General features: G+C 46.3%; 1 protein-coding gene across 1 annotated transcript in view; it reads left to right on the plus strand.

Moving 5' to 3' along the window:
- Nucleotides 1-25955, plus strand: part of CCM2L (CCM2 like scaffold protein) — a 296984-nt gene that overhangs the window by 183977 nt on the left and 87052 nt on the right. The window contains exons 3-4 of the mRNA XM_069651009.1: nt 23238-23321; nt 25195-25378. Of these exons, the coding sequence (XP_069507110.1) occupies nt 23238-23321; nt 25195-25378 (268 nt within the window). The remainder of the gene's footprint in view (nt 1-23237; nt 23322-25194; nt 25379-25955) is intronic.

Here is a 25955-nt window from a genome sequence, read left to right on the forward strand (position 1 = left end):
GGTCTTCCCGGGGACGGAACATCTGTTGTAAGCAGAGAGGCTGAGGAGCCAGTTTCTCCGCAATCTCTTGGGAGGGCGATCAATTCCGTAAGGTGGTGTGGCTGTGGAGTCTGTAGGCTCAAGGACTGGTGGAACAGCAAGATCCTGGGTGAGAGCGGCGGCAGACCGCTGACCTTGCAGGGATGCACCCCTGAGAGCCTGCTGGACAAGCAGTGTACCAGCGGTTGGGGGGCGCTCTGCTGGATGCTGTCTAGGCCCTGTATTCTGTCAGAGACAGCCAGTGATGGGACTGTGCTGGGGAACTGGATTGGAACACCTGCTGCAGTGTAACTGAGAGGAGTGGGCGGCTCCGGAGCCCGCTATAGGTGAACAGAAGACGCTGAGGAGGCCCCCTCTTGGCAACGACAGTGATTCTGATACGGGGACAGCGCTCTGGTGTATGCTCCAGTGGAGTGACTGTGACATGCCGGGGGGCTGACGAAAGTGAACAGTGTGAGTGTTTAAGTGCTGTCCTGGGCTCCTGCATCCACATACATGAACAGGCTGCTGTGGGCCAGTGAGGGTTACTTTATGGAGGCCATCGAACTAAGTGAGTAATATTCCCTTGTGGTGGGTGCAAAACCGGGCTCCTGCTCTAAAGAACAGGGGGATATGTGAGAGATTCCTTAGCAACAGCTGGGGAGCAGAGTGTGTCTGGCCCCATGGAGGAGCTGAACCCATTGGATTTGAAGTGTTTCATGATGGAAATGAGGGGCACCTTAGGCAAACTGGATCAGAAGATGGCTGCTTTTTCAAGCCCCCTTGAAAGCTCGCAGCACAAAATTGAGCTCATCTGTGGACAGGTGGGGGTGGTGGAAACTCGTCTTGGATTAGTAGAAGACGACTGGAGAAGGACATGAAGGCTGTGCAAGTGACGAATGGTGATCTCGAATCCAGGTCACGCCGTAGCAATATATGAATTGTGGGCCTGCCAGAGACAGCTAAGGGCATGCATGAGATATTTCTTGAAAAGCACCCACCGGAGATTCTTGGTCATCCTGTCCTCTCTGACCCTTTTCTGATTAAAAGGGCGCATGCAACACCTGGCCATAGAGCGGCTGCGGGAATGCCTATGTGCATGGTTATTACTAAGGTGTTGAACTAATGGGACAGAGACTTAATACTTAAGGAAGCCAGAGAGAAGGGGGAGCTGCGGTTTGAAAATGCAGTGGTCTCCATATACCCAGACCTCAGCGTAGCAGTACAGGCAACCAGATGCACATTTTTGGTTGGGAATCACAGACTGCATGCTAAGAATGCAAAACAGTGAATGCTGTTCCCGGTGCGGCTACTAATAATCAGGGGGCATGGGGGCAGAGCACATTTTTCACATCTGCAGTAGTTTATTGACACTATACGAAGGGTGATCACTGCACCAGTGTATACCTTTGTAAGCAGATAGTCTTCAGAGACTACATAGTCGTGCTCTAGCACTCCGTTTATTGAAATGAAAGGTTCGGTTGCGAAGGTGTCCCCGGGCGGGCTCTTAGTAGATGCGCCCCCCAGAGCGAATGACGCTCCTGCCCAGAAGGGCCACTGAAGGATGTTATGTTGGGCATTGTTGTTGGGTGCACTGGAGGTTGGGGTTTATCTAGTGAGGGTGGGGGGTGGAGACACAAGGGCGTGGGTGATGGGGTCTAGTAATGCTAGAGTCAATTGGCAAGCCTTAGTTATGGTCCACCGAAGGTTGCTGATAATGTGGAGAGATGGACCTCGTTACAATGTTGAGCTCTCCCGACTACTTCAGAGAGAATGCAGGAGTAGGTCGCCATGGTGAGTAGGCGACCATGTGGCAAGGAGAAGGTGACATTACTATCCTGGAATGTTAGGAGGCTGAATAGCCCGATTAAGCGGCGGAAAAGGGTTGCATATCTGAACAGACAAAGCTGCTTCATCGTTATGCCAGAGGGAACGCATATGACTCAAGCCGGGCAATTCTGGAAGGATAGAACTCACACAAAACGGTACTTTCATACACCAAGCATTCACAGTGGGGGGGGTTATATATAAATATTGTGAAGAACAGCGGTGGTTTCCAGCATCACAACCCAGAGGGGAGGTTCATTATACTGTAGTTGACTCGCTCTGTTATTTGGCTTATGTACTTTCTGCAAAGAGGCAATATGAAAAACATACATTTAGGATGGAGGGAAAAACCCGCTCTTGCATCTCATTGATGAAGTAGTGAGAAGTAATTTATGTGCATTTTCACTGGCACCCCTAATTGAATGTCATAGGTTAAAAGTGTCAGCAACCGTTGTATATGGCAGTGAGCTAATACATTTTATAAATAGGAGATTTCTTGACTCCTTAGAAGGTAAAATCTTGATGCAGACATTGGGAATTCCGATTTCCCTGCCAATTTGTGTAATTAGACTTGAATTCGGATTGACATCATGGTGGCGGCATTCTATTCCTATTAATCAAGCTACTGAGGCCTGAGAAACGGAATCTGGCTTTCTACCTAAAAGATCTTTTACAGAAGGATGTAAATCCCTTTTTAAGGAAATGTTTGAAGAGTTGAGAATTATTTCATACAATGGTAGGTCTTGATGATTCTGATTCTGACTATGTCTTTGGGATAGGATGATGGATATTCAAGATCTGGGGAGATTAAAATTGTATAACGGTAAAGACATGTTTTATCTCCCAAGTGAAGAATTAAGAATATATCTTACTAAATTTCCATCTCTAGTTCACCGTCATTGGTTTTTAAATTTCGATTAAACTGCTTATCAACACTGGAGGTTATTGGACCGAAACTAGTCCTAGCCAGGGAACTGCGAGAGTGTCGATTGTGTGGTGCGACACCATTGGAGACGTTATACCATTTGGTGCTGGAATGCCCTACACTTCTTAATCATAGGGCCCTGAGTTTTGGTCCTTTTATCCATTCTACTGCTCAGTTGTTGACCAATAGCCAATGGGATTGGCTTATGACAACGTCTCACCTTGCCCTTAGTTTGGCATTGGTCAAACTCTTGATAGAAATATTTTCTGATCCGAGCAAGGTGATGCAAGAATGTGAACAAGATTTGCATTCTCTATCAGATTTGTAAACAAGCTTTTGGGCTTTTCTCATCTTAACTCGGATGCTGTGAACTATAGGTGAACTTTTTTAATGTTTTATTCTATCAAAACTGTAAAGTAATTTGGTTTTAAGACTGTTTTGTATTTGTCAGTTTATAAAGAAAATTGTGTAAAGTACTCTGTTTACTATAAACACTAATACAAAAAATAATAATGTCCAAAGGACGCTGATGGAATTCATAGATCACGCCTGTCACTGCTCACAGTTCCTTTCCCTGGGATCACCTCACCTGGATCTTCACTGTGGCTGAGTACCTTCTGTCTTCTTCTCCGGTCCTTCGGGGGTTTCTCCTCTTCGTCTTCTGTCTTTGGAGATCCTTTCCCCTTCTTACGTTCAAAGAGATAGGGGCGGTCTCCTCCCGAGGCCACCTTGACCGTTGATGGAACAAAACAGTCAAGTGAACCTGGGGAGCCCGCTCCTTCAAAACAGGGAAAAAGCCAAAAAGGCAGAAAAAACCCTGTGTAGGTGCAGATGATGATGGCCGGGTGGATTTGAAGGCCCAGAGGCTGGTATGGTCTTGCAACCACGATCTTGTTTGTAACTCCAATGGATGGCGGCACTGTTTCTGGGCATTCCTTGGGAGGAATGAAGGAGCTCTGGGAGGAGAGGCGGAGGGTGAAGCCACTGAAGAGGGCTTCAGCAATACCGAAGGAACCGTCCAAGGAAGGACGAAGGTAAGATATCACAAGAACAAACAGGGTATACAAAGGAAAGCTCTACCGGAGAATGGGTAAGATCAAGGAGAGCGAGAAGTCAGAGCGAGAGAGAGAGAATGAGAGAGTATGAGCGAGAGAGAGAGAGCAAGAGAGTATGAGCGAGAGAGAGAGAGAGAGAGAGCGAGAATGGAGATGAAGTGAAAGTGACCCCGAGCGGGTGGGAGCCGGCGAGTCGGAACCCAGCCGCCGGGAGAGACGGGTCTGCGGCAGCGCGAGGCTGACCACAGAAACAGAGCAAACCGAAGCCGGGGAAAGTAGACTGAATAGAATAGAAAGAAAGGCGAGGGAGGAAAACAGATACCCGGCGAGAAGGCTAAGAGCAGCAGGGAAAACAGGGGAGCAAAGAGGAATTGCCGAGAAAGGGGAAAAACAAGGAAGGCACTGGAGTGGGACAAAACGAAAGTCAGCGAAAGCGAGTTGCAACGCGACTCGCAGGGGGCGTGGCTTCCTTAAATGCCTGCAGCAAAACAAAGGCTATACTGCTAGCAGACAAGCCGTAGAGACCTAATAGCGCCTCCATCTTGCCCATAGCTTCCATGGTCGTAGCGGTGTGACAACGCCATTATTATTTTGGGGGATATGAACATGGTCACAGATCTTGCATTGGAGAAGGTCCACGGATATTAGTAGTTCTCTGACAGGGTCAGCTAGGGCACTGGTAGGGTGATGTAAGACACACTCGCTGATGGATATTTGGAGGGAGATGCACGGCACGGAGCACGAGTACACATTTTACTAATCAGTGCATGATTCTCATTCACAAATAGACAAGTGGTTGGTGTCCATAAAACTGGGTATCTAGGTGGAGCAATGTGGCTTACTACCCCACACATTTTCAGACCATTCCCCTGTAATGCTGGAATTATGCGTGACTAATGTGCAGAATATAGGAAGGCATAGGAAGGATAGAATGGCATATGTGCATGTTTACAGGAACATTTCGTTATAACAAAGCCACTTCTCACTGGCACTCGCTGGCTGCCCGCAGAGGCGGGGAAACATAAGAAGGAAGAACCGGAGACCATTCATGGAGAGGGGGGATAAGAATATAGCTCAGGAACGTGCAAGGTGGAAGGAAACAAGTGGAGGCCCAGAAATATACAGGGAGGAGAAGCACAGGAATGGGGAAGGAGGAAGCGCAGGAGTGGCCGTCACTCCAGAAGTGGGGCTACCCAAATATCCCCCTTTAGGAAGACATTTGTTCTGCAGAATTCCGATCAGGAATGTTGGTGAATTATGTGACATCAATAAACACCTGTAAAACCACCCGCGAATCAGAGATTTCCCTGCAAATATTGAGAGGTGCACATGTGTAAGTGACCAAACCTCATTCATTGAGCATGCAAAGAAGTGAAACTGGGAAGAGTACCCTCAGGCCTTACTCCATAAATGCTGGTTAATTAAGGTTTTTGTGATGAGCTGCGTATGTGTGTTATATTGGTCCAGTGGGAATCTTGCACGTGGTGGTGATTGATTGTTTTGGGTGGCATATTATCGCTGTCATGTGTGAATTGTTTTGTTATTTGCAAATGGTGTCTGGTAGAGACCACATTGATGTCCCCCATGGGCCGGAGGGAGTTGGAGGGCTCTTATTAGTGGGATATGGTCCTGAAGATGCAGCCTCCAACTCCCACAACCCCATTTCTCGTGTCCCTCCCCGCCCTCTTCTACATGTCCTCGAAAGGAAGAAGTGAGGGGTTGATTTGTTTGGTAACTGCTTCCCTAGCCTCATGCCATGCGAAAGAGCCAACACCAGCCCCAACACCAGTCACCCACTTGGGAAAATGCCTATATCTGATATGGCCAATCCAGCAGTAGTGCACCTCTGGCAACTTTGAGGGATGGCGAAAACCACTGGGGTGAGTGAGCAACCAGCAGCATTAATATACATCGTGGACTATGGATGTAACCCCCTTTTTCCCTGGACCAGAAAACAATGTTTTTTTGTTCTGTTGTTTATGATATAAGTGTGACAAATCAACTTCCAGAGCTCCAGTGGTCCAGGGATGAATATAAGTTTCTAAACCATCAATCAGCCCCACACCTCCAGTGCACCCGAAGGGATCCGAACAGATTGGAACGCAAGTAAATTATAAACCTCCTTGTCCAATTTTTGGTAACTTGGACGGAACAGCAGGCTTAACTCTGCAAGGTCGTGGATTGTTGGTTAGTTGCAACACAGCGAATATACAATTATTACCCAATGATAAAAGGGACTGTCCAGTCAAGGTTGTATACAAATATCTACTTTATTAGTATTACAACAGACAGTTCTAGCACACTACAAAATACAACCCACCCTGCAAAGGAACAAAGAGGACAAACAGTTTCACAAAGGAAATGGATGCACTCTGGATACTGACAGGAGGGTAGTCGGTAAAGCAATCAGTCTTAACTGTTCAAGGTTATTTGATTTCAGCACCAAGGGAGCAAGTGCTCATAAATCTCATTAGGGGCCTTCAGAGAAGGACCAGGGGGACAGAACCACAATGTACCTGGTGCTTGAGATGTACTTGATTCTCAACAGCGTCAAGTCGGTTCCAGGATGCTTTGCAGCTCCTGCGACAGAGTTCAAGACAGGAGACAGCTGCGGGTATGAGCAAATCAGAAAGCTAAGCTGGCCGGATGGCTGCAGGCTGGCCTACACGGCGGATCCGGGTCAATAATCGTTGGCAACAGCCTTGTCCTTTGTTCAGACACTCTATGGCACTTCCCACCTAGGAAGTTTGCTGGCAGAACCTAGCAGGACACACTGTATGCTGGCTGGGTACCGGTTCTGGAGCTGCTGAACAGGTCCTCTGAGTTCGGTATCTCCCTCTGTTCCCTGGGAGATGTTTAGGGGAGGGATCTTGCTTCCATCTTGGAAATCCTGGCCTTCCTTCACTGGCGGAAGATGTAAGGTAGACTGTACCTTCAGCCAGGGTCCAAATGAGTCCTTCTTCTTATTCCTTTCAGAGTTGTCAGATGAACTGCTAAGTGAGGGGTTCAGCCCTCTTTTAAAGCCAAATGGGCCCCAGTGATTGGTGCATTCTAAGCCTACCTTACTGAACCAATCCTAAGTCCCTACCAACAATCTTCTGCTATGCGTGAGGTCAGAATCAGAGTGCTCTGCAACAGGAAAGGTAAGGGGTGACAACAAATACTCCTAAGTCCCACCCATATTCCTGTCTGTTGTAGATCAAAGTGTCTCTCTGGTTAACTGAGGGCTCTGTGACTCTCGAACAAAAAGTGCATGTTTCCCTTGAAATTTGTGATGAGAACAGACTTCCTCTCTTCCATAAATCACATGCTTCTCCCTCTGAAAAGGGTCCACTCTGCATGGGTTGCCCACTATAATTAATGGACCCAGACATGCCATTCACTGCCTTTCATACAGAGGGGTGGGAACTAGCTTCAAGTTGACACATTGCATACCAAAGTGGTGTTAGCCCACCTTCCTGTTGTCTGTCCTGCGACCAAGCAACTTTAACAGGCTTGCCTCAATTAACTCTCATCAGAATGATCTGCAACCACCCAGATGGCACCCCCTCCCAGCACCAAACCTGATCCAATACCGAACAGAAAAAATGATTGCCTCGCTAAAGCCTACAAACTGTAAAGGTGACAGCTGCCCTGCCCAAATAATCAAGGATGCAGCCAGAGACTTAGCTCCCTTCATCACCAAACTCATTAACTCCTCCTTTAGGTCAAGCACGGTCCCAAGCAGCTTAAAAGAATCCTGGGTCCTACCGCTCCTGAAAAAACAAACCTTAGACCCTTCCATCCCAACTAATTAAAGATCCATCACCACTGTCCCCTTTCTCCTTAAGATAATTGACAGAGTGGCCTACTTGCAAATTCAAAAATACCTTGAAACAAACCAACAATTAGGCTCCCACCAATCGAGGTTCAGACCCCAACATGGCACTGAGACAGTTCTAATAGATCTTAATGCCCAAATCGATGAACTTAACGAGAAAGGTAACATGGCTATGCTACACCTACTTGATCTGTCGGCAGCCTTTGACTTGGTGGACCACGCAGTTCTATGCAAGCACCTTACATCGGCAGCCCACTTTTCAAGTGAAGCTATAGCTTGGGTCCAATCATTTCTCGATAACAGAAGCATGATGAGAGTCTTCTCTTCGGCAGCCTCTGCAGACCCAGTCATAACAACCTGTGGCGTCCCCCAAGGCTCCTGTGTTTCGCCCACCATGTATAATATTTTCACTAAGCCTCTATTTGACAAATTGGAAAGGTTGGGTATCACCTACACAAATTATGCAGACAATACCCAAATCCTTATCCCTCTTATGGGTAATTTCACATCAGATACTGCCTTAGTGAATGAAATGTACACCCTCATTCAGGCCACCCATGGCCTCGCTGTCATGACCCTTGCCCCTGGCCCTCACTGGCAAGTCAGCCTTCCAGTTAGGGCCAGGTCAAAGGCCTTAAAACCTCATCCAAGACTCTCTTGGTGCCAGGCTCATAACCATCATAAAGACCAACATTAGAATGGGACTATTTACTTGGGACTTTTTAACTTGGGGGAGTTCAGCCAACATGGAGGCAAACACATAGCTCAGTTACAAGGAACTGAGCTATGCGGTCTAGTCTTTTGAGTGTGGCAGGCATGGGACTACTTTACCTGGACTACTTTGGGTGTGGCAGGCCTGGGACTATTTTACCTGTACTTCTTTACCTGAGACTATTTAAACCGCACCCACACAGCAGAACATGCTTTGCGTTATTCTGCTGTGGGCAGCGTAACGCTCACCATGTCCAGTTCTTTTGAAACCAAGGACCTGCAGAGAGAGAAAGAACACTACGAAACTTACCTGGAACAGTATCCTGTCTTCAATCCATCGCCAACTTAAGTTCCACTCACCTGAAGGTACGAACTCCATCATCCGGCACCATATGCATCCTGGAATACCATAACCTGGAAAGAGGAGAAAGAAAGACAGCATTAGTAAGCGTTTACTCACGTTTCCTCCCGAATGAAGAAAGCCACACAATTCTTACCTGGGTAGTCATCTCCTGGTCAGTATTATTGCTGGAGCATTACAGCGCTCGGCGAGGAACATCGCAACCTGCAAGGAGAGAAAAGACACAGGTTAGCAATATAAAAGGCGAAACAGAGCCGCGCATCGCGCATTACTCACCGGACAGCATCGCACACACCGCGCTTTCGCCTACCGCCCCATGCTCATCTTCAAACTGCATGACAACACCAAAATACCTTTCCATACCTAAAAGGAAAGAAGCAAGACATTATTATTCGAACTAAGAGGAACATAAGAATTGCATATAAAGACTGTAAAGTAGAAAACCTACAGAGTCGCAGCAGGCCTGGATTCCCACGGGGGGGCTTGCACCAGTGAAGTAACTTGGTTGCTGCTCGCCCCCCACATCTACGCGCCCCTGCCACGAGGAGCAGGACAGAGAATCCACCTTTCACAATATTAAGGTGAGGAGAGGGCCCAAGGGGGAGGAAGGAGTTGAGGCCAAGGGAGGTGGGAAAACATAAAGACAATCTGGTATTGAATCCAGCTCTCCTATATTGCAGACCCATCTTTAACCAGAGGCCTTACCAAGGGACCGGGAGAGGGTTCGAGAGTGCAAATCCTCCAACCAGGGCTGGGTGGCGTCCCTGTGGATACCAGGTGAGCGTAACAGAACGCAAAGCCTTAATAATATTATCCACCTGGGCGTCATGGAGACTTCAGAGACTGACCAGTTAGTTCAGTTGTTGGGACAATTAAGCGCTGAAGTACATTCAGCCAAGCAAGAAACCAACGCTCTTAGGAGGGATTTGATTGTTACTAAGGATCGTACCAACGAAATAAGTAGACAATTGCTCCAATCACAGGCAGGACAGACCCCATTGCCTGGTAACATTCCGCCAGCACCTGTACCAACTTCTTCCACCAATCCGGTACAAATAACCCTTCCTGGGGCAGTTCTTTAGCTCCACCTGAACGATTTACAGGGGATCCCAAGAAGTACGCAACGTTCATGAACCAGTGTCGTCTTCATTTCCTTTGCAGACCTGGGGCTTTTCCTAATGACCAAGCGTGGGTTGCTTTTGTCTTGTCATATCTGAGTGGCAGTGCTGCGGATTGGTCTGTACCATTGGTAAGTCAGGATAACCCTTTGTTACATGACTTTGGGGGAATCCAGATGGAAATGGAAAAACTCTTTGCTCGTCATACCCAAGGCTAAGCATTAGACAATGAACATTTGTCACTCCATCAAGGAAGTCAAGACTTGTTTACATATATAGCAACATTTAACAGACTAGTCGTTGAAGCTGGGTGGCCTTTGGAAAAAAGGACCACACTATTTCATCGGGGTCTACGAGGGGAACTAAAGGATGTCCTTGCTCAAGTGGTTAACCCACCTAAAGACTGTGGAGAATTCATCTACCTTGTGGTGCAATTAGATCACAGTTTACAAGACTGAAAGTAGACTGGATAAGGTTAAACACTCTAGCTGTGTATGTCCGGTCAAAGGATAATGTTCCACGTACATTGGAAAACCCGGTAGAACCCATGCAAATCAGAGGTGTACGGCCCCCTTTAATTAAAACTGAAAGAGACAAGAGAAGGCAACAGCAATTATGGTTATATTGCAGAAAATCAGGCCACTTCCTCAAAGAATGTCCAGTGAAACCACCAAGAAGAACTGTTGGAGCCACAGAGAGGGAAGATAATAACAAGGAGTCGGAAAACTATCAAGCCCGGCAAGCGTAGAGGTCCGCTTGTCGAGCGAGAAGGATGAGCCACAGACCTCACACTTTGCATTACCAGTAATTTTGATCAATCACGACAACCGTCTTGGATGAATGCTGTCGAAGCATACATAGACAGCGGAGCAGTTGGGAATTGTGTAGACCAAGATCAGGCAGCAGAGATGGGCCTTCCCTTATGCTCTAAATCGACTACTGAAAAAGTTACTACTGTTGATGGGACAGAAATAGCTTCCAGAGCAGTAACCCAATGCACAGCAGCACTAACCCTACTGTGCCAGGATGGACACCGAGAATCTATTGCATTCGATCTCATCAAAGCTCCTCAGTTTCGACTAATCTTAGGGATGCCATGGTTGGTAGCTCACAACCCTCTAATAGATTGGCGTGCCAAGAAGTTGGCCTTTTCCGATGATTGTGCTCGCACCTGTTATTACCAAGAAAAGGGGAAAACAGATTTATGTACATCTGCTACTCCCAGTACGGCAGTGATTGTACTAGGTGTGACTAGTACCCTACCAAATAAATACCAAGATTTTCAAGACGTGTTCCAGAAAGAACAAGCCAATACTCTACCACCGCACAGGCCCTACGATTGTCAGATCGACCTCATGGTGCGCAAATTCCTTGTGGTTGAATCTATGCACTTACTGAGCCAGCAAACCTCCATTTGAAATCTTATCTTGATCAGTACCTGGCAAATGGATTTATCCGCCCATTTAAATCAGTGGCAGCCAGTCCCTTATTCTTCGTACCAAAGAAGGAAGGAGATTTGAGGACTTGCATCGACTATCGCGCATTAAACCAGATCACAGTAAAAAAACGTTATCCACTGCCCCTTATTCCCGAATTATTGGATGAAGTCAAAGACGCCCAAATCTATACCAAACTGGACCTTAGGGGGTGTACCATCTTGTTCGAGTGAAGAAAGGAGACAAATGGAAAACTGCCTTTCATACCAAATACAGCTAGTATGAATACCAGGTAATGCCTTTTGGACTTTGCAACGCTCCTGCTGCATTCCAGTACTTTATGAATTTTGTTTTGCAAGAGTTAATTGATGTTTGCACCCTGGTTTACATTGATGACATCTTAGTGTATTCTGCTACAAAAGAAGACCATGTCAGGCATGTCCGCTCCATCCTTACTAAACTCCGCCAACATAAACTGTATGCTAAACTTGAAAAATGCTCTTTTCATGTCACTGAAGTGGAGTTCCTCGGTTTTATCCTCACACCAAAAGGTATCAGAATGGATAGGCACAAGGTAGATGCCATTCTTAACTGGCCGTCACCAACTTAATTTAAAGGAATCCAGAGTATGTTGGGCTTTGCAAACTTTTACCGCCGATTCATCCCAGATTTTTCCCAAATAGTGCATCCAATTACATAACTATTGAGAAAAAAACAATAAAAAGTTCCATTGGACCGAAGAAGCAGAGAAGGCCTTTCAAGAACTTAAGAAAAAATTCACTTCTGCTCCAGTTCTACGGCATCCTCGCCCAGACCTCCCTTATATAGTTGGAACAGATGCCTCTAGCATGGCTATGGGAGCTGTTCTCTCACAAAGGGACCCAGGAACTGGCCAGTTACACCCAGTGGCCTTCTGGTCACAAAAATTCTCACCTCCCGAACTCAACTATGCTATCACAGACAAAGAACTCTTGGCTATAAAATCAGCTTTCAAAGCATGGCGACACTATCTCCTTGGTGCTAGACATACTGTCACGTATACCTAAAACGTATACCTAAAATACCTAATAGCAGCAAAGGCTCAATCATCCCGTCAACTGCGGTGGGCTCTTTTCTTCGCTGAATTTGACTATGTGATCACCTACCGGCCAGGAGTCCGAAACGGAAAGGCTGACGCCTTGTCCCTCATGGGTGTTGATGAAAAGGTATACATAACTCCAGATACAGTAGCCATCATTCCAGAAGACAAACTCTTAGGTCTTATGACAACATTGACACAAGGTGAACTCCAAAACAAGATCCAACTCTTAATGGATCCCACTTTCTCACAAGAGTGGAGTACTCAAGGAGAACATTACACCATTAAAGACCAGTTACCATATTTTAGGAACCGTCTATGCTTGCCAAGTAAAGATTTACAAGAGCAGGTTATTTCGGGTTATCACGACTCCCTGATTGAAGGTCATCCTGGAATTGCCAAAACTCTAGCTAAAGTAAAACGAAACTATTGGTGGCCCATATGGCGTAAAGACATCATACAATTTATCCAATCTTGCGGTATGTGTGCACAATACAAGTCCCAAAAGCAGAAACCAGCTGGTCTTCTCCAACCATTGGAAATTCCTCCCGCACCATGGCACACACTGTCCCTTGATTTCATTACAGATCTACCTCCCAGTCAAGGATTCAACACCATCTTAGTAGTTGTAGACTTATTCTCTAAAATGGCACATTTTATTCCTTTTAAGGGTCTTCCAAATGCATCCAATTTATCAAAAGTATTCCTGGAGGAAATCGTATGGCTACATGGCTTTCCACTGGTCTTGATCTCAGATCGAGGTAGTCAGTTTGTATCCAACTTCTGGAGGAAATGCTGTTCAATTGCCCAAATTGACATTCGACTATCCACAAGTCACCATCCTCAAACAGATGGCCAAACAGAAAGAACAAACCAAACCCTTGAGCACTACTTACGTTGCATGTTACATCAAGTGGAAAGAAATTGGAAGGACTTGTTATGATTAGCTGAATATGCCTATAATAATTCATTACACACCAGCACCGGACAAACCCTTTTCTACACTATAAATGGTAGACATCCAAGTACTTCAGAATTGGATCTCCCAACCCCTTTGGAAGTACCAGCGGTTAAAACCCTACATACAACTATTTCCCAGGCCTTCAAAGAAGCAGCAGAACATTTACTTTAAGCCAAGAACAGACAAAAGAAATTTGCTGACCAGCATCGTAGTAAAGCCCCCGACTATCAAATTGGAGACAAGGTCTGGTTATCATCAAAATATGTGCCCATGAAAGGGACTCGGACCTTTCGTCCCCGATATCTGGGACCTTATTCTATTGAATCCATAATAAATCCAGTGGCAGTTAAATTAGCCATACCACCCACTATGCAGATTCATCCTGTGTTTCACGTATCACTCCTGAAACCGGTACAACCCGGTACTCGGGTTTCAACACCACCAAAACCAGTATTAGTCGACGGAGATCCAGAGTTTGAAGTAAAGGATATCCTAGACTCGAAATACACCAGATCCAAACTATGCTACTTAGTTGATTGGAAGGGATACAGCCCTCAAGACAGATCATGGGAACCTAGTGAATACATCCATGCACCTCGCTTAATTAAAAAAGTTCCATGGGAATTACCCAGCCAAACCAGCACCAGGCAGAAGTGCCACTGTGAGAGGGGTGTTGGGGGGGGAGTGCTGTCATGACCCTTGCCCCTGGCCCTCACTGGCAAGTCAGCCTTCAAGTTAGGACCAGGTCAAAGGCCTTAAAACCTCATCCAAGACTCCCTTGGAGCCAGTCCTGGCGCCTTTGGCGCCAGGCTCACAACCATCATGAAGACCAACATTAGAATGGGACTATTTACTTGGGACAATTTAACTTGGGGGGGGGGGTTCAGCCAACATGGAGGCACACACATAGCTCAGTTACAAGGAACTGAGCTATTCGGTCTAGTCTTTTGGGTGTGGCAGGCCTGGGACTACTTTACCTGGACTACTTTGGGTGTGGCAGGCCTGGGACTATTTTACCTGGACTTCTTTACCTGAGACTATTTAAACCGCACCCAAACAGCAGAACATGCTTTGCGTTTTTCTGCTGTGGGCAGCGTAACGCTCACCGTGTCCAGTTCTTTGATGCCAGTTTACCTGAAACCAAGGACCTGCAGAGAGAGAAAGAACACTACGAAACTTACCGGGAACAGTATCCTGTCTTCAATCCATCACTGACTTCAGTTCCACTCACCTGATGGTACGACTTCATCATCCGGTACCGCATGCATCCTGGAACACCATAACCTGGAAAGAGAAGAAAGAAAGACAGCATCAGTAAGCGTTTACTCACGTTTCCTCCCGAATGAAGAAAGACACACAATTCTTACCTGGGTAGTCATCTCCTGGTCAGTATCATTGCTGGAACATTACGGCGCTTGGCGAGGAACATCGCAACGTGCAAGGAGAGAAAAGACACAGGTTAGCAATATAAAAGGCGAAACAGCGCAGCGCATCGCGTATTACTCACCGGACAGCATCGCGCACACCGCGCTTTCACCTACCAGCCCATTCTCATCTTTAAACTGCATGACAACACCAAAATACCTTTCCATACCTAAAAGGAAAGAAGCAAGACATTATTATTCGAACTAAGAGGAACATAAGAACTGCATATAAAGACTGTAAAGCAGCAAACCTACCGAGTCGCAGCAGTCCTGGATTCCCACAGGGGGGCTTGCACCAGTGAAGTAACTTGGTCGCTGCTCGCCCCCCACATCTACGTGCCCCTGCCACGAGGAGCAGGACGGGGAATCCACCTTTCACAATATTAAGGTGAGGAGAGGGCCCAAGGGGGAGGAAGGAGTTGAGGCAAAGGGAGTTGGGAAAACATAAAGACAATGTGGTATTGAATCCAGCTCTTCTATGTTGCAGGCCCATCTTTAACCAGATGCCTTACCAAGGGACCGGGAGAGGGTTCGAGACTGCAAATCATCCAACCAAGGCTGGGTGGTGTCCCCGTGGATACCAGGTGAGCGTAACACTATGCCTGAACGATGAAAAAACGGAGATCCTAATCCTTGGCTCAACCAACAACTTAAAAAAACTTAATGACAACTACAAGGCCTTCAACATCGATGGTAATATAATTACAGTTGCCAAAGAAGTGAAGACTAGGCTTCTATCTGGACTCCACACTCTCCCTAAAAAAACAAGAAAATTCCTTGGCCTATTCCACGGCCTACACCGGCAAACTAATCAAAGCATGCAGACCTTTCCTGTCACCAGCTAGCTGTATCATTCTAGCCAATGCCCTTATCCTATCCAAATTAGACTACTGCAATGCACTCTATGCAGGAGCTAACAAATACATCACAAATAAACTCCAGACTCTGCAAAACATTGCGCTTCGAACGGCCTTGAACCTCCCGTCCAGAGACCACATCTCCAACGCTAGAAGAAATCACAACTGGCTAAAGATCACTGATTGGATCCTCCTCAAAATGGTCACCTTAACTTTCAAATGCTTAAATAACGCAGCACCACCATACCTGAAGGAAAGAATAACCAGAAAACCTACAACACGCCCTACCAGAACAGCCAATTCATACTGCCTCCTAATTCCCAGATTCCACCTACAAAAAACAGGGTGAAACAGCTTCCCAGTAAGAGCAGCCCAGCAATGGAATGCTCTTCCAGTCGAGCTAAAAAGAGACTTATCTTACAACAGCTTTAGGCGCAACACCGGCAACTGTCTACGGCACAATGACCAATAAATCATAGCCACTCATGCCCCTTCTACTCTTCTGACCCAGGAAGTAACCAGTTATCTATGATTCTTACTCAGGCATATGTACACAACTGCAACTAGGCCAATTGTAACTATCACTGTAACTGTAACTACGCACACACTTGTACATACCTGTAACTATGTAATTTATGTAATTTGTAATCTTATATGTACCTGTATATACTTATCCATGCAACATGTAATGTAACCAAGCTATAAGTAATCTTGTTATGTTGTGCGCCCAGCTACCCAAGGGTTAAGGGTGCCCTATAAATAATAAACAAACAAACACACAAACAAACAAACAAACAAGCAGTTGAGATAACAGGAGGGCAGATCCATGGAGCCTTTGATAATTTAATTAGGCTGCCCATGGCCGGAGGAAGTTGTGCATTCCCCCTTCTTGAGATTCTTTGATGTACCCATGGCTGTCAGATTGCAGCTGAACATGACAGGGAAGAACGGCGCCTGTAGGCTATGTCCTCCCGGAGTACATGTGACTATGCGTTTCGTGTGGTGAGCAGGGAAAATGCGTGCGGAATGGCCTCACACATTTTCAGAGGTAGATCTCCCATCATTCATTTTCATTTTCAAAAAATCAAAAAGCCCAGGTGGGCGCACACTCCCCATGCGGATGGTTGAATTCCTCACATGCCCCCCAGCCTCAACATGTGAAGCACTACCCTACTGAGGGTCTGGTTCGAAATCAAGGTGAAAGTTCCAGCTGAGGCCATCTGCATTTCCATGCTGGGAACCTGGCTTGTGCTGGATGTTCATATCTAATCCTTGTATGGATATGGCCTAGCGCAAAAGCTTAGGGTTCTCCCCTTGTATGGCCATTAACCATTGCAGAGGCCGGTGGTCTGCCTGGGTCGTAAAGTGAGACCCAAAGATGTGGGATTTCAGCTTCTTTACGGCCCACATAACCACGTACACCTCTTTTTCTATGACAGCCCAGTTCCTTTCCCTTTTTGTCAACTACCTGCTAATGTAGATGACAGGTTGCTCTACCCCTTCAGAATTCAGCTTTGCTAACACTGCTCCAATCCGAAATCACAGGTGTCTGTCTGGTTAATTAATTCCTGACCATAGTCTGGCACTTTCAGAACTGGGGCCCTGCAGAATCCATCCTTTGAATCCTGAAAGGAGATTTTACAGATGGTGGTCCAAGTTACCTTCTTTGGCATCTACTTGAATGTTACATCATTCAGGGGCATGGCAATAGTCCCATACCCTCTGATGAGTAACCGATAGTACCCGGTGAGACACTTAGAACGCTCTCATCTGCGTCTGTGTGGTGGGGATGTCCCAATCCTTCACAGAGGGTACCTTTGCATCAAGTGGTTTTTTCTTACCTCCACCGATTAGGTGGCCTACTAGGTAAGTGACGGTACCCTGCGCTATCTGGCACTTCGTGACCTTGATAGTCAGACCTGCATTCTGCTGTGCCTGTATCACTTGTTTCAGGTGGGATAAGTAAGACAGCAATGCCGTCTAAATAGGTGACACTGAAGTTTTCCAGACCCGACAAAACTTGGCTAACCATCCGCTGAAAAGTGGCAGGCGCATTCTTCAATCCGAAGGGCATCACAGAGAACTGATATTGTCCTTCCAGGGTTGAGAATGCTGACCTCTCTCTCACTCCATCAGTCAAGCTGACCTGCCTATACCCAGCTGTGAAGTCAAAGGTACTCATGTACTTGGCAGTGCCGAGCTTGTCAATTAGCTCATCTGCCAGAGGAATGGGGTGAGCATCTGTATTCATGACAGAATTGAGCCCCCTGTATTCAATGCAAAAGCGAACTTCAGTCTTCCCACCACTGGTCTTTTTAGGGACCAGTACCACAGGGCTAGCTGAGGGGCTGTGGGATGGCTCTGTCACTCCAAGGGACAGCATCTTGGAAACTTCCTCCTTGATGGTGTCTCTGACCTTATCGGACATCCAGTGAATCCTACTCTTCACCAGTTTACTGTCTCCATTGTCCACTTCATGGGTGCACTAATCTGCATGACCTGGGGTCAGAGAAAAGAGACCGTCAAACTGTCCCAGTAAACGGCAACAGTCTGTCAGTTGCTGTTCTGACAGGTCTGTTGCAAGGTTGACACCTTCAACTGACCCATCTGTGGTTTCAGTGTGCAAGAGGTCTAGGAGGGGATCGGTTTCCTCCTCAGTCTCTCCATCTGTCACTAATGCAATGACCAAGTTATAGCGGCTATAATGGGCTTATAGCTGGTTCGAGCCAGCGTTGGTGAAATACAGACACAAGGCAAATCTCAGATGGCAGACATAACTTTATCTAAATCAACAAGGAAACAAATGTTGTAGGAAGGTCAGGTTCTCATCAGCTCACCAGACACTGAGGAGAAAGTAGCTTTAACAAGTCTCCAGAAGCCAGAAAAGCAATGATACCCATAGTAAAACCAGCTAAAATCCGTATACATTACTGAACAGGATCATTTGAAATATGGTCTGCATGCACGTGACTTGCAACTGGCAGAGAAGACCTATTCAGACAGGAGCAGACAGAGACCGTCCTTCCCACCCATTCCTTTGGACGAGAGATACAACATTCTACTAAGATGAAAGCCAAATGTCCTGGCTCAAGGCTGAGTGAATCAGGAATTGTAAATTTGGTGTGACATGCAGCACCTTGGGGGCATTCTCATCACCTTGAATTTTTGTTCATGTGCTTGTAACTATCCAACATGCCAAGGCTGTGAAGTAATCGCTGACCAATCCCATCCACCTTCCATGCTCACCTTAACAGTGTTGCAGCAGCCACTCATGATTTGCCCTGGTGACATGTTCCCTATGTATCCTTTTCTTAGGTGGCCCTAGGCGGAGTTACTCAGTATCGCCGGACCAATTAAAAGAATAATCCAATATAGCAAATATACGCTACCATACTACACCCCCCTAGGTTTGATCAATGTATCATTTGTTTGTGACACCATAGTAAGATAAGACTCCGTGGTAAGCTTGTGTCTGGATGAGAAGGAACTGGAGATCACCCGATGTTTATGACTATCCCTGTTTCAATTGAGTATTATTAATAAACCAGAACTTTTGCCACATTATTGGACTCTTCCGTTTTTTGGTGGCAGGCGGTCCTTGCCTGTCCGCATTGTACCCAAGAGGGGGGTGTCTTCCCCAACCTCAACAGGTGGGTTTAAAAAAGATTGAAAAACCCCTCCACTTTAGAATGTGAAAGAAGATTAAGTCATTTGAGCCAAGCCACTCACAGCACAGCACCAACCAGGTAGTTATAACTGGAGGTTCACCACCAGTTCACCACCAGTTCAGGGCCATATGGGCAATGCATTGTGAGTATGGAATACATTTTTAAATGCTAAGCCTTTGCTGAAGTGCCATATATACTTCAGGTGGCGTCCTGTTGGCATGGGGGTACCACTGAACTCACTGCTGTTGCCCGGGTACCATCTTGAGTTCATGTGGCATCACCATGGCAACAGGGTTGCCACCATTGAGCATCGCTGTGCCCACAGCCTGCTCCTCTTCCTCTTCGAAGCTTCACTCAGGCTGCCTCCTTACAGCAACCCAGGGCTTTTCTTCACCTGGACTGCCAGGATGAGGCAGCCTGGGGCTTTCGGCATCCCTGGGGCTTCAACCTCACCACCCTGACCTCCGATCCTCACCTCCCCTGCCATCTGACAAATGCGGACCAGGAGGACTTTGAGAAAGGGCCTGCCTCGCTTGCCACGGACTGCCTGGTTCAGGCCGCCCCATTCCTGCAGCCTGGACTGGGCGGTCCAATTTTGGCCGGGCAGCCCCGCACATACTGAAGGGACCCTTTACTCATCTAGGCCCCTTAAGTCTGGCTAGCAGTGGGTTGTCTGCCACCATGGCCCCATCAGCAGCCGGGCTGCTCCTGACATGTAACCCAACACCACAGATATTTTGCTGGGAGCCTCAATGTCTTTGTGCCCTGGAGTCTGCTGGGGCCATGGCCACCCCAGGGGTTCTTTTCTTTTTGTTCTCTACCCTCTTTCTCTTTCTTCCTTCTCTCTCCTATTTCGTATTACTTTTTCTTCTTTTTATCAACTGTCTCCTTTTTTCAAACTCTCCTCTAGATTCTTTTCTCCCTACACAGTCCATTCTTGGGCAGGGGAGTTCTGTTCCTTTGTTCTTTAATTCTGTTTTTGACATCTTTCCACGAGTCCCATGGCTGGATGAACTTTCCCAAATTAAAACAAACACACACACAAATGTCATATAACCCACTTCTCAATTCAACTTATTGGTCTGTGTGTTCTTAAACACTCCAACTCACCTTCTACAATGATGTTAGACTGAAGGTGCTTGGTAAATTGTAGATATCAATTATACTGTACTGTATGATTTAAGAATTCACAGACCACTAAGTTGAATTGAGAAATGGGTTATATGACAATGAGAATAAGGATTGTAACTTGTCCTTACAGGCTTACAGTTGAGAGGAAACAGAGAAGCATGACTACAGCATCAGCAACACTTATGGTTGCATTATCTTCTCATAGTACAAAGCGACAGATTACTTTCAGTTAGATTATTTATAGTTTAAGTTTATTTGCATATCCTTGTGGCGTTGAGAATTTAAACTAGGTCAAGTTAATAGACTTATGAAGCACATATAATTATATATGTTTTTAATTGTGTACCCATTCCCATAGGGACCCTCCGGAATATTTCTATGGAGAGAACAGTGGAATGTATCCCCTGCTACCATTAAGACACACTTTTTCCTTCCTTGAGGAATGTCCGGCAACATTTTGCCATCTAGGACAGAAACTTATATAAGTAGGGCTAAGATTGACATAGAAGGTGAATTGGGTGGAAATTACCATCACTATGTATTGTCAGGTCATGGAAACTTGATTTGTCTATGTGTGAATGTATTATTTTCGGTATTTTGAAATTGTATATTTTGTGTATGTTTTTAACAAATGATCGTTGTTATGACTAAGCAGGTGGTTGCACTTGCAACTGGATGTATTAGTAAATTCAATTTGGTAAATATTTGTATGCATAACATAAGAACAAAAGGGGTATACCCTTGCTATAGAACAATGCTCAAAAGGCAAATGTATGATTGGACCAGTTCAGGTATTTGGGCTGGTCCAAAGGTTCAATAAAAGAGGTTGGTCTGCTAAGGGGCAGGTCCAAATAAGGAGTCAAGGAAATGTACAGGGTGCTCACTGTGTTCAAAAATGTTTATACAGAAATTCAAAAGCAGACATTTATTTGCTCATACAGACTAACATATAATGCATGGATTATAAAACAAAGCTGTGAGATACAACATACATGTGCAAAACCAACAATATTACAAATTGACATCAAATAACAAAAGAGAAATGTAATATATACAACATGATGGGCATGGAAACCTGTATGTTTAGTATACCGATAGATTTCAACAAATTCATTGTTGTATGACAGTATGCAAATTCATATAGATCTGTGAATGTTTTTGTGAACAAATCCAAATTTTAAAAGTGAAAACAGGAGGGGCTAAAGAGCTACCCAAACTTCAAAAGAATATCCTCATTCATTGGGGATTTCCTGTTTCTAATATGTATTTCTTCTAATTATGACAATAAATGTTCCAGGGTCATAGGGAAAACTAGATGTCTTTTAGGCTATATATTTGTATACATAACATCTTTTCGAGCCATTGTTATCAACCTATATTTGTTTCTCGGTATGGTCAGAGCGTCTGTAGGCTAAAGCAAAATGTACACATTTTTTAAAAAAATTGCATTTGGAGAGGCCTAACACCTGATAGTGGGTTATGCTCATATGAGAATAGTGTCTAGTTTTAAGGCCAGGTGTGAAAACCCTGACTCGGAGGCTGATAGATGAGTCTTTTGCAGAATCTCTCAGTAAGATAATTGGGTCTGGGAGGGTAAACTTGGAACTTGGCAGGAAAAGCAGACACGAATAATGCTGAAATTTGGATACATTATCTATGTTGTTAATAAGAAGAGCACACTGTGCTTTATGTAGACCAATCTGACAGACCTGCTGCATTATTTGGCATCATATAAAAGAGGTTATTCATTTCTCCATGGAATAAGACAGTAAAGGTGCGCAGACAACTGGTCTGATGTCTTAGTCACTCCCAGGTGACCCCCTAAAGGAATTTGGTGTGCCACATCCAAAAGGAACTTTCTGTGGCATTGGGAATCACTAACCTTCTGGTGCCCTCGCCCTCAGAGTCTTTTGGCTCACTGTACAGGAGTCTATCCTCCCAGTGCACTTTGAACAGTCCAGGGCCCTCACACGTAACCTGCTCCTCCACCTGCTTCTGCAGACCCGCCAGAGTGGGACACTTTCTGGGCTGTGAAGAAGTCAGTCTGACATGGGCCCCCAGCTAATGCAAACTCATCCAGCTTGGGCAGGCCCTTCAGATCTGCGCCCACCTGGTCCACCACCTCAGGTTCCAGCGCTGCACCAGGCAACTCTGAAATCACTGAGCCCCGTGCTACCAAAGTAGGTTTCTCAGTGGCTACTGGCCCATCTCCCGCAGTAGTAGGTGATGGAGTAGTCTGTGGAACTGGACTAGGGGCTAACGCCCATGCCGGTCCTTCCAACAAGCTTTCTGGAAGCACTCCAGGCCCTAAGGCTCTGAGAGTGTGCAATCTAGCGATCTCTTTGGCCCTCGATCGGGTAGCGGCTGCGACTATCTTGGGATCAGGAAGATCATTACCCAACAAACATGGGACAGGGTTGGAGTCTTTCACCGCTGCACGGCGCTGGGTCATTTCCCCTCGCCAGCTGAACTCTACTATCGCCAAGGGGCACTTACTCTTTCCAAAGAGTGCAAAGAGCAGCGGCAGAGGGGTGAAATCATGATGGCAGCACTCAGTGCGTCTGCTCTTTAAATAATGGTATGACTGGGATTAGCGCCTACAGAGGTAACACTGAGTGATAGGCCACCATCCATGCTAGTTAGAGCCTCACAAATAAAGTGGTGTGTAATAAGAAAGAAAGTGTAGATTTGTGTTACAGGATTTTTGGGGTGATGGAAACGTTTTGGGGTGGATCATGTCATTTCACTTCTTCCTTCCTTCTTTCTGGTCAATAGACGTGGTGGAGCCTTGGCATGGCAGTGTGTCAGTTTTGCTTCTTCCGGCTGAGACTAACCTTTCCTCTTCAGTTTTTAGGTCACCTGACGTGGGTGATTTCCTCTCTAAACCCATCGAGTCGTGATGAAATGCTGCAGCTGCTGGACACGGCCAGGGTAAGAAGCCACTGATTCCAGTAACGTTGGGATGCACATTTGTCTTCGGCTTCTGTAGGATTCCTCTTTACCCTGTAAATAAGGAAAGCCCAGCCAGAGATCTGCACATTCTACAGCAGGAAAGCAATGCAGCGTTCACACCAGGCAGCGTTCACACCAGGCAGCCCGCTCAATCGGTCTCTGTTTCAATCTCATGATTACAGACTGCAAGCTCTGGACATCAGTCCCGAATAAACCACATCCCTCTCTTTCAACTAATACAAACCTTCCCAAATGCAAAAGCTGCACAATACACCAAAAGGCAGAGCAAGAGTAAAAAGGGGGTCGTAAGCTCTCATTAGGCAGCCTTTCTTCTGCATAGGAGCATGGCTTGGCATTGTATCACACTGCATCCTTTCTGCCATGCGCGCGTGTGTCACACGTTTCCCTCATGACCATCCGCACCATCAGCACGCTGTCTAGGTATTTCCTTCTCCTTTGCCAGGCCTGGACCGCTCACCGTGCAGCTCTGTAACCCCACAATTATTGCACCAATGTCCTCAACATCTTCTGCATACCCATTATTGAAGCCATAAAACTGGCCAATCTGTCCACACTGAGACGTCAAGCATCCTCTTTAACCACAAAGTTGCCATCTCTCCCTTTTTTTATCTGAATGTGTTTTGAAAACGGGGGGAATCTCCCAAGAGCTTCATCTTATCTTCCACATTCTGCCGCAGTACGTTTTACTTTTCTCCATGTCATCTGAACTCAGAGCCTCATATCCCCAACTTCTGGGGTTGCCAAATCCTTTCCCATCCGCCGCAGGAGTGGAGACGAGTTTGAGCTATTCTCACCTTTGCGGATTTGTGAGGTGAAATAACCTTCATGAAAAGCAACACTGTGCGGTATACCCAGAAGAAGTAAAATACTGCCCCTCCCTAGGGCACATTACCCTGTGCAGCCTGCAGGGCCTTCCCTTGAGGATAGTACACGGGCATTCACACACGTGATGCCATTAGCTTCCAATAACTATTTCCCTTTAAAACATATGGACTTGGTTATCTGTGATAAACAAATGCGTGTATATATCTTCAAAAATATATCCCCCATTGGCTGTTGGCCCTTCAGTAACCTCAATCTCTGTGCACTTAGATGAGCAGTCTGTTATCTCTAAAGTGCATGTAGCTACATCTTTAGCAGTCATGTATGTCCTCTAGAATCCATAGCAATCTGGCACCACTGTCTCCCAGGGCTAATCATGCTTTGCATCAGTGGATAGTGGGCCTTCAAAACCTGGTCACCATTGTTGCAAATCTGCAAATCATGGGCACATGTGTCAATGCTGAAGTTCCCGCCTAGATTCCAGAATGCACTACTGATGGCCGATGTACCCGAATGCCCCTTATACACACATGTTGTTGCTAGATTCTCCCCGGGGCCCCAACATTCCTCCATCAACTGATTGCAATAAAGCAGGGTTGTCCAATTCCAGGCCTCGAGGGTTGGAAACAATGTTGGATTTTCAGGATATCCCTCATTAATATTCACGAGATTAATTTCCATACAATGATTCTAAATGTACGCACATTTTTTCCCATGAGTATTAATGAGGGATATCCAGAACACCTGTCAGGATCCCGGCCCTCAAGGCCTGGAGTTGGACAACCCTGCGTGTAAAGCCTCCTGGCACATTAAGATCAAAGTACAAACTGCAATCTCTGTTGTGCCTGGTCTGACTTGTGGTGCCAGCTCTGTGTCCAGCAATTGCGGAGCTGCCTTCCTCCAAATATTATCCAGCCTGTGATTCTACAGATCTCCTTTTGGCCCAGGACCTTACTTGATGCAATGCACTGAGCCCTGTCACCCTAACTGGGCTACCTTTCCCCTGCAGCAGCTGAAGGAGCTTCCACTGAAGACCACGGCAGAGCAGGACTGTATCCTGAGCCTCTCAGCCCGCTGCCTCCTCCTGACCTGGCGCGACAATGAGGAGCTGATTCTGAGAATACCCACCCACGAGATTGCTGCCGCCTCCTACCTGAGAGATGACGCACTGCACCTCCTTGTTCTAAAAACAGGTACCAGGGTTCCCTGAGCACCACATTAGCTCAATTTCTGGCAGAGATGTTGCTAGGGCTGGAAAAGATCCGGGGCTACGCTAATGTCGGGACTGTGGCGGGTTAGCTGGCCTATTGGTTGTAGCCCCTGAGCTTCTATCCGAGACTCCCAGTGGTCGATGTGGGTGGGAGCGGTCGGGAGCAGTGCTCCTCTACTTCTTTTAATTAAGTTTTACTGCTTCTATACTTTTATTTTAAAAAGAAACCGTACCGGAATGGATTCGTTTTAAAATAAAAGTGTAGGAAGAAGTTGAAAGTTGCACTTCAGTGGACTGAGCTGAACGTTCCCCTAAACAGCAAGCGCATATGTTTTAGAGTTTGTATTTTGCGTGGGGGGTGAGAGGGGGGGGGGTGCTGGGGTTTGTGGGGAGCGGTGCAGGACAATAGGGAACATAGTTCCACTACTTCTTTTCATACACTTTGACCACTGGAGACTACGACCAAAAGACCCAGGGCTATAGTCCCCTGAGCCCCCCAGCAAAGACCCAGGGCTATAGTGCCCTGAGCCACCCCATCAAAGACCCAGGGCTATAGCCCC

Source organism: Ambystoma mexicanum, chromosome 3p (genome assembly GCF_040938575.1).
Source record: "Ambystoma mexicanum isolate Mex_15411 chromosome 3p, UKY_AmexF1_1, whole genome shotgun sequence".
Lineage (NCBI taxonomy): Eukaryota > Metazoa > Chordata > Amphibia > Caudata > Ambystomatidae > Ambystoma > Ambystoma mexicanum.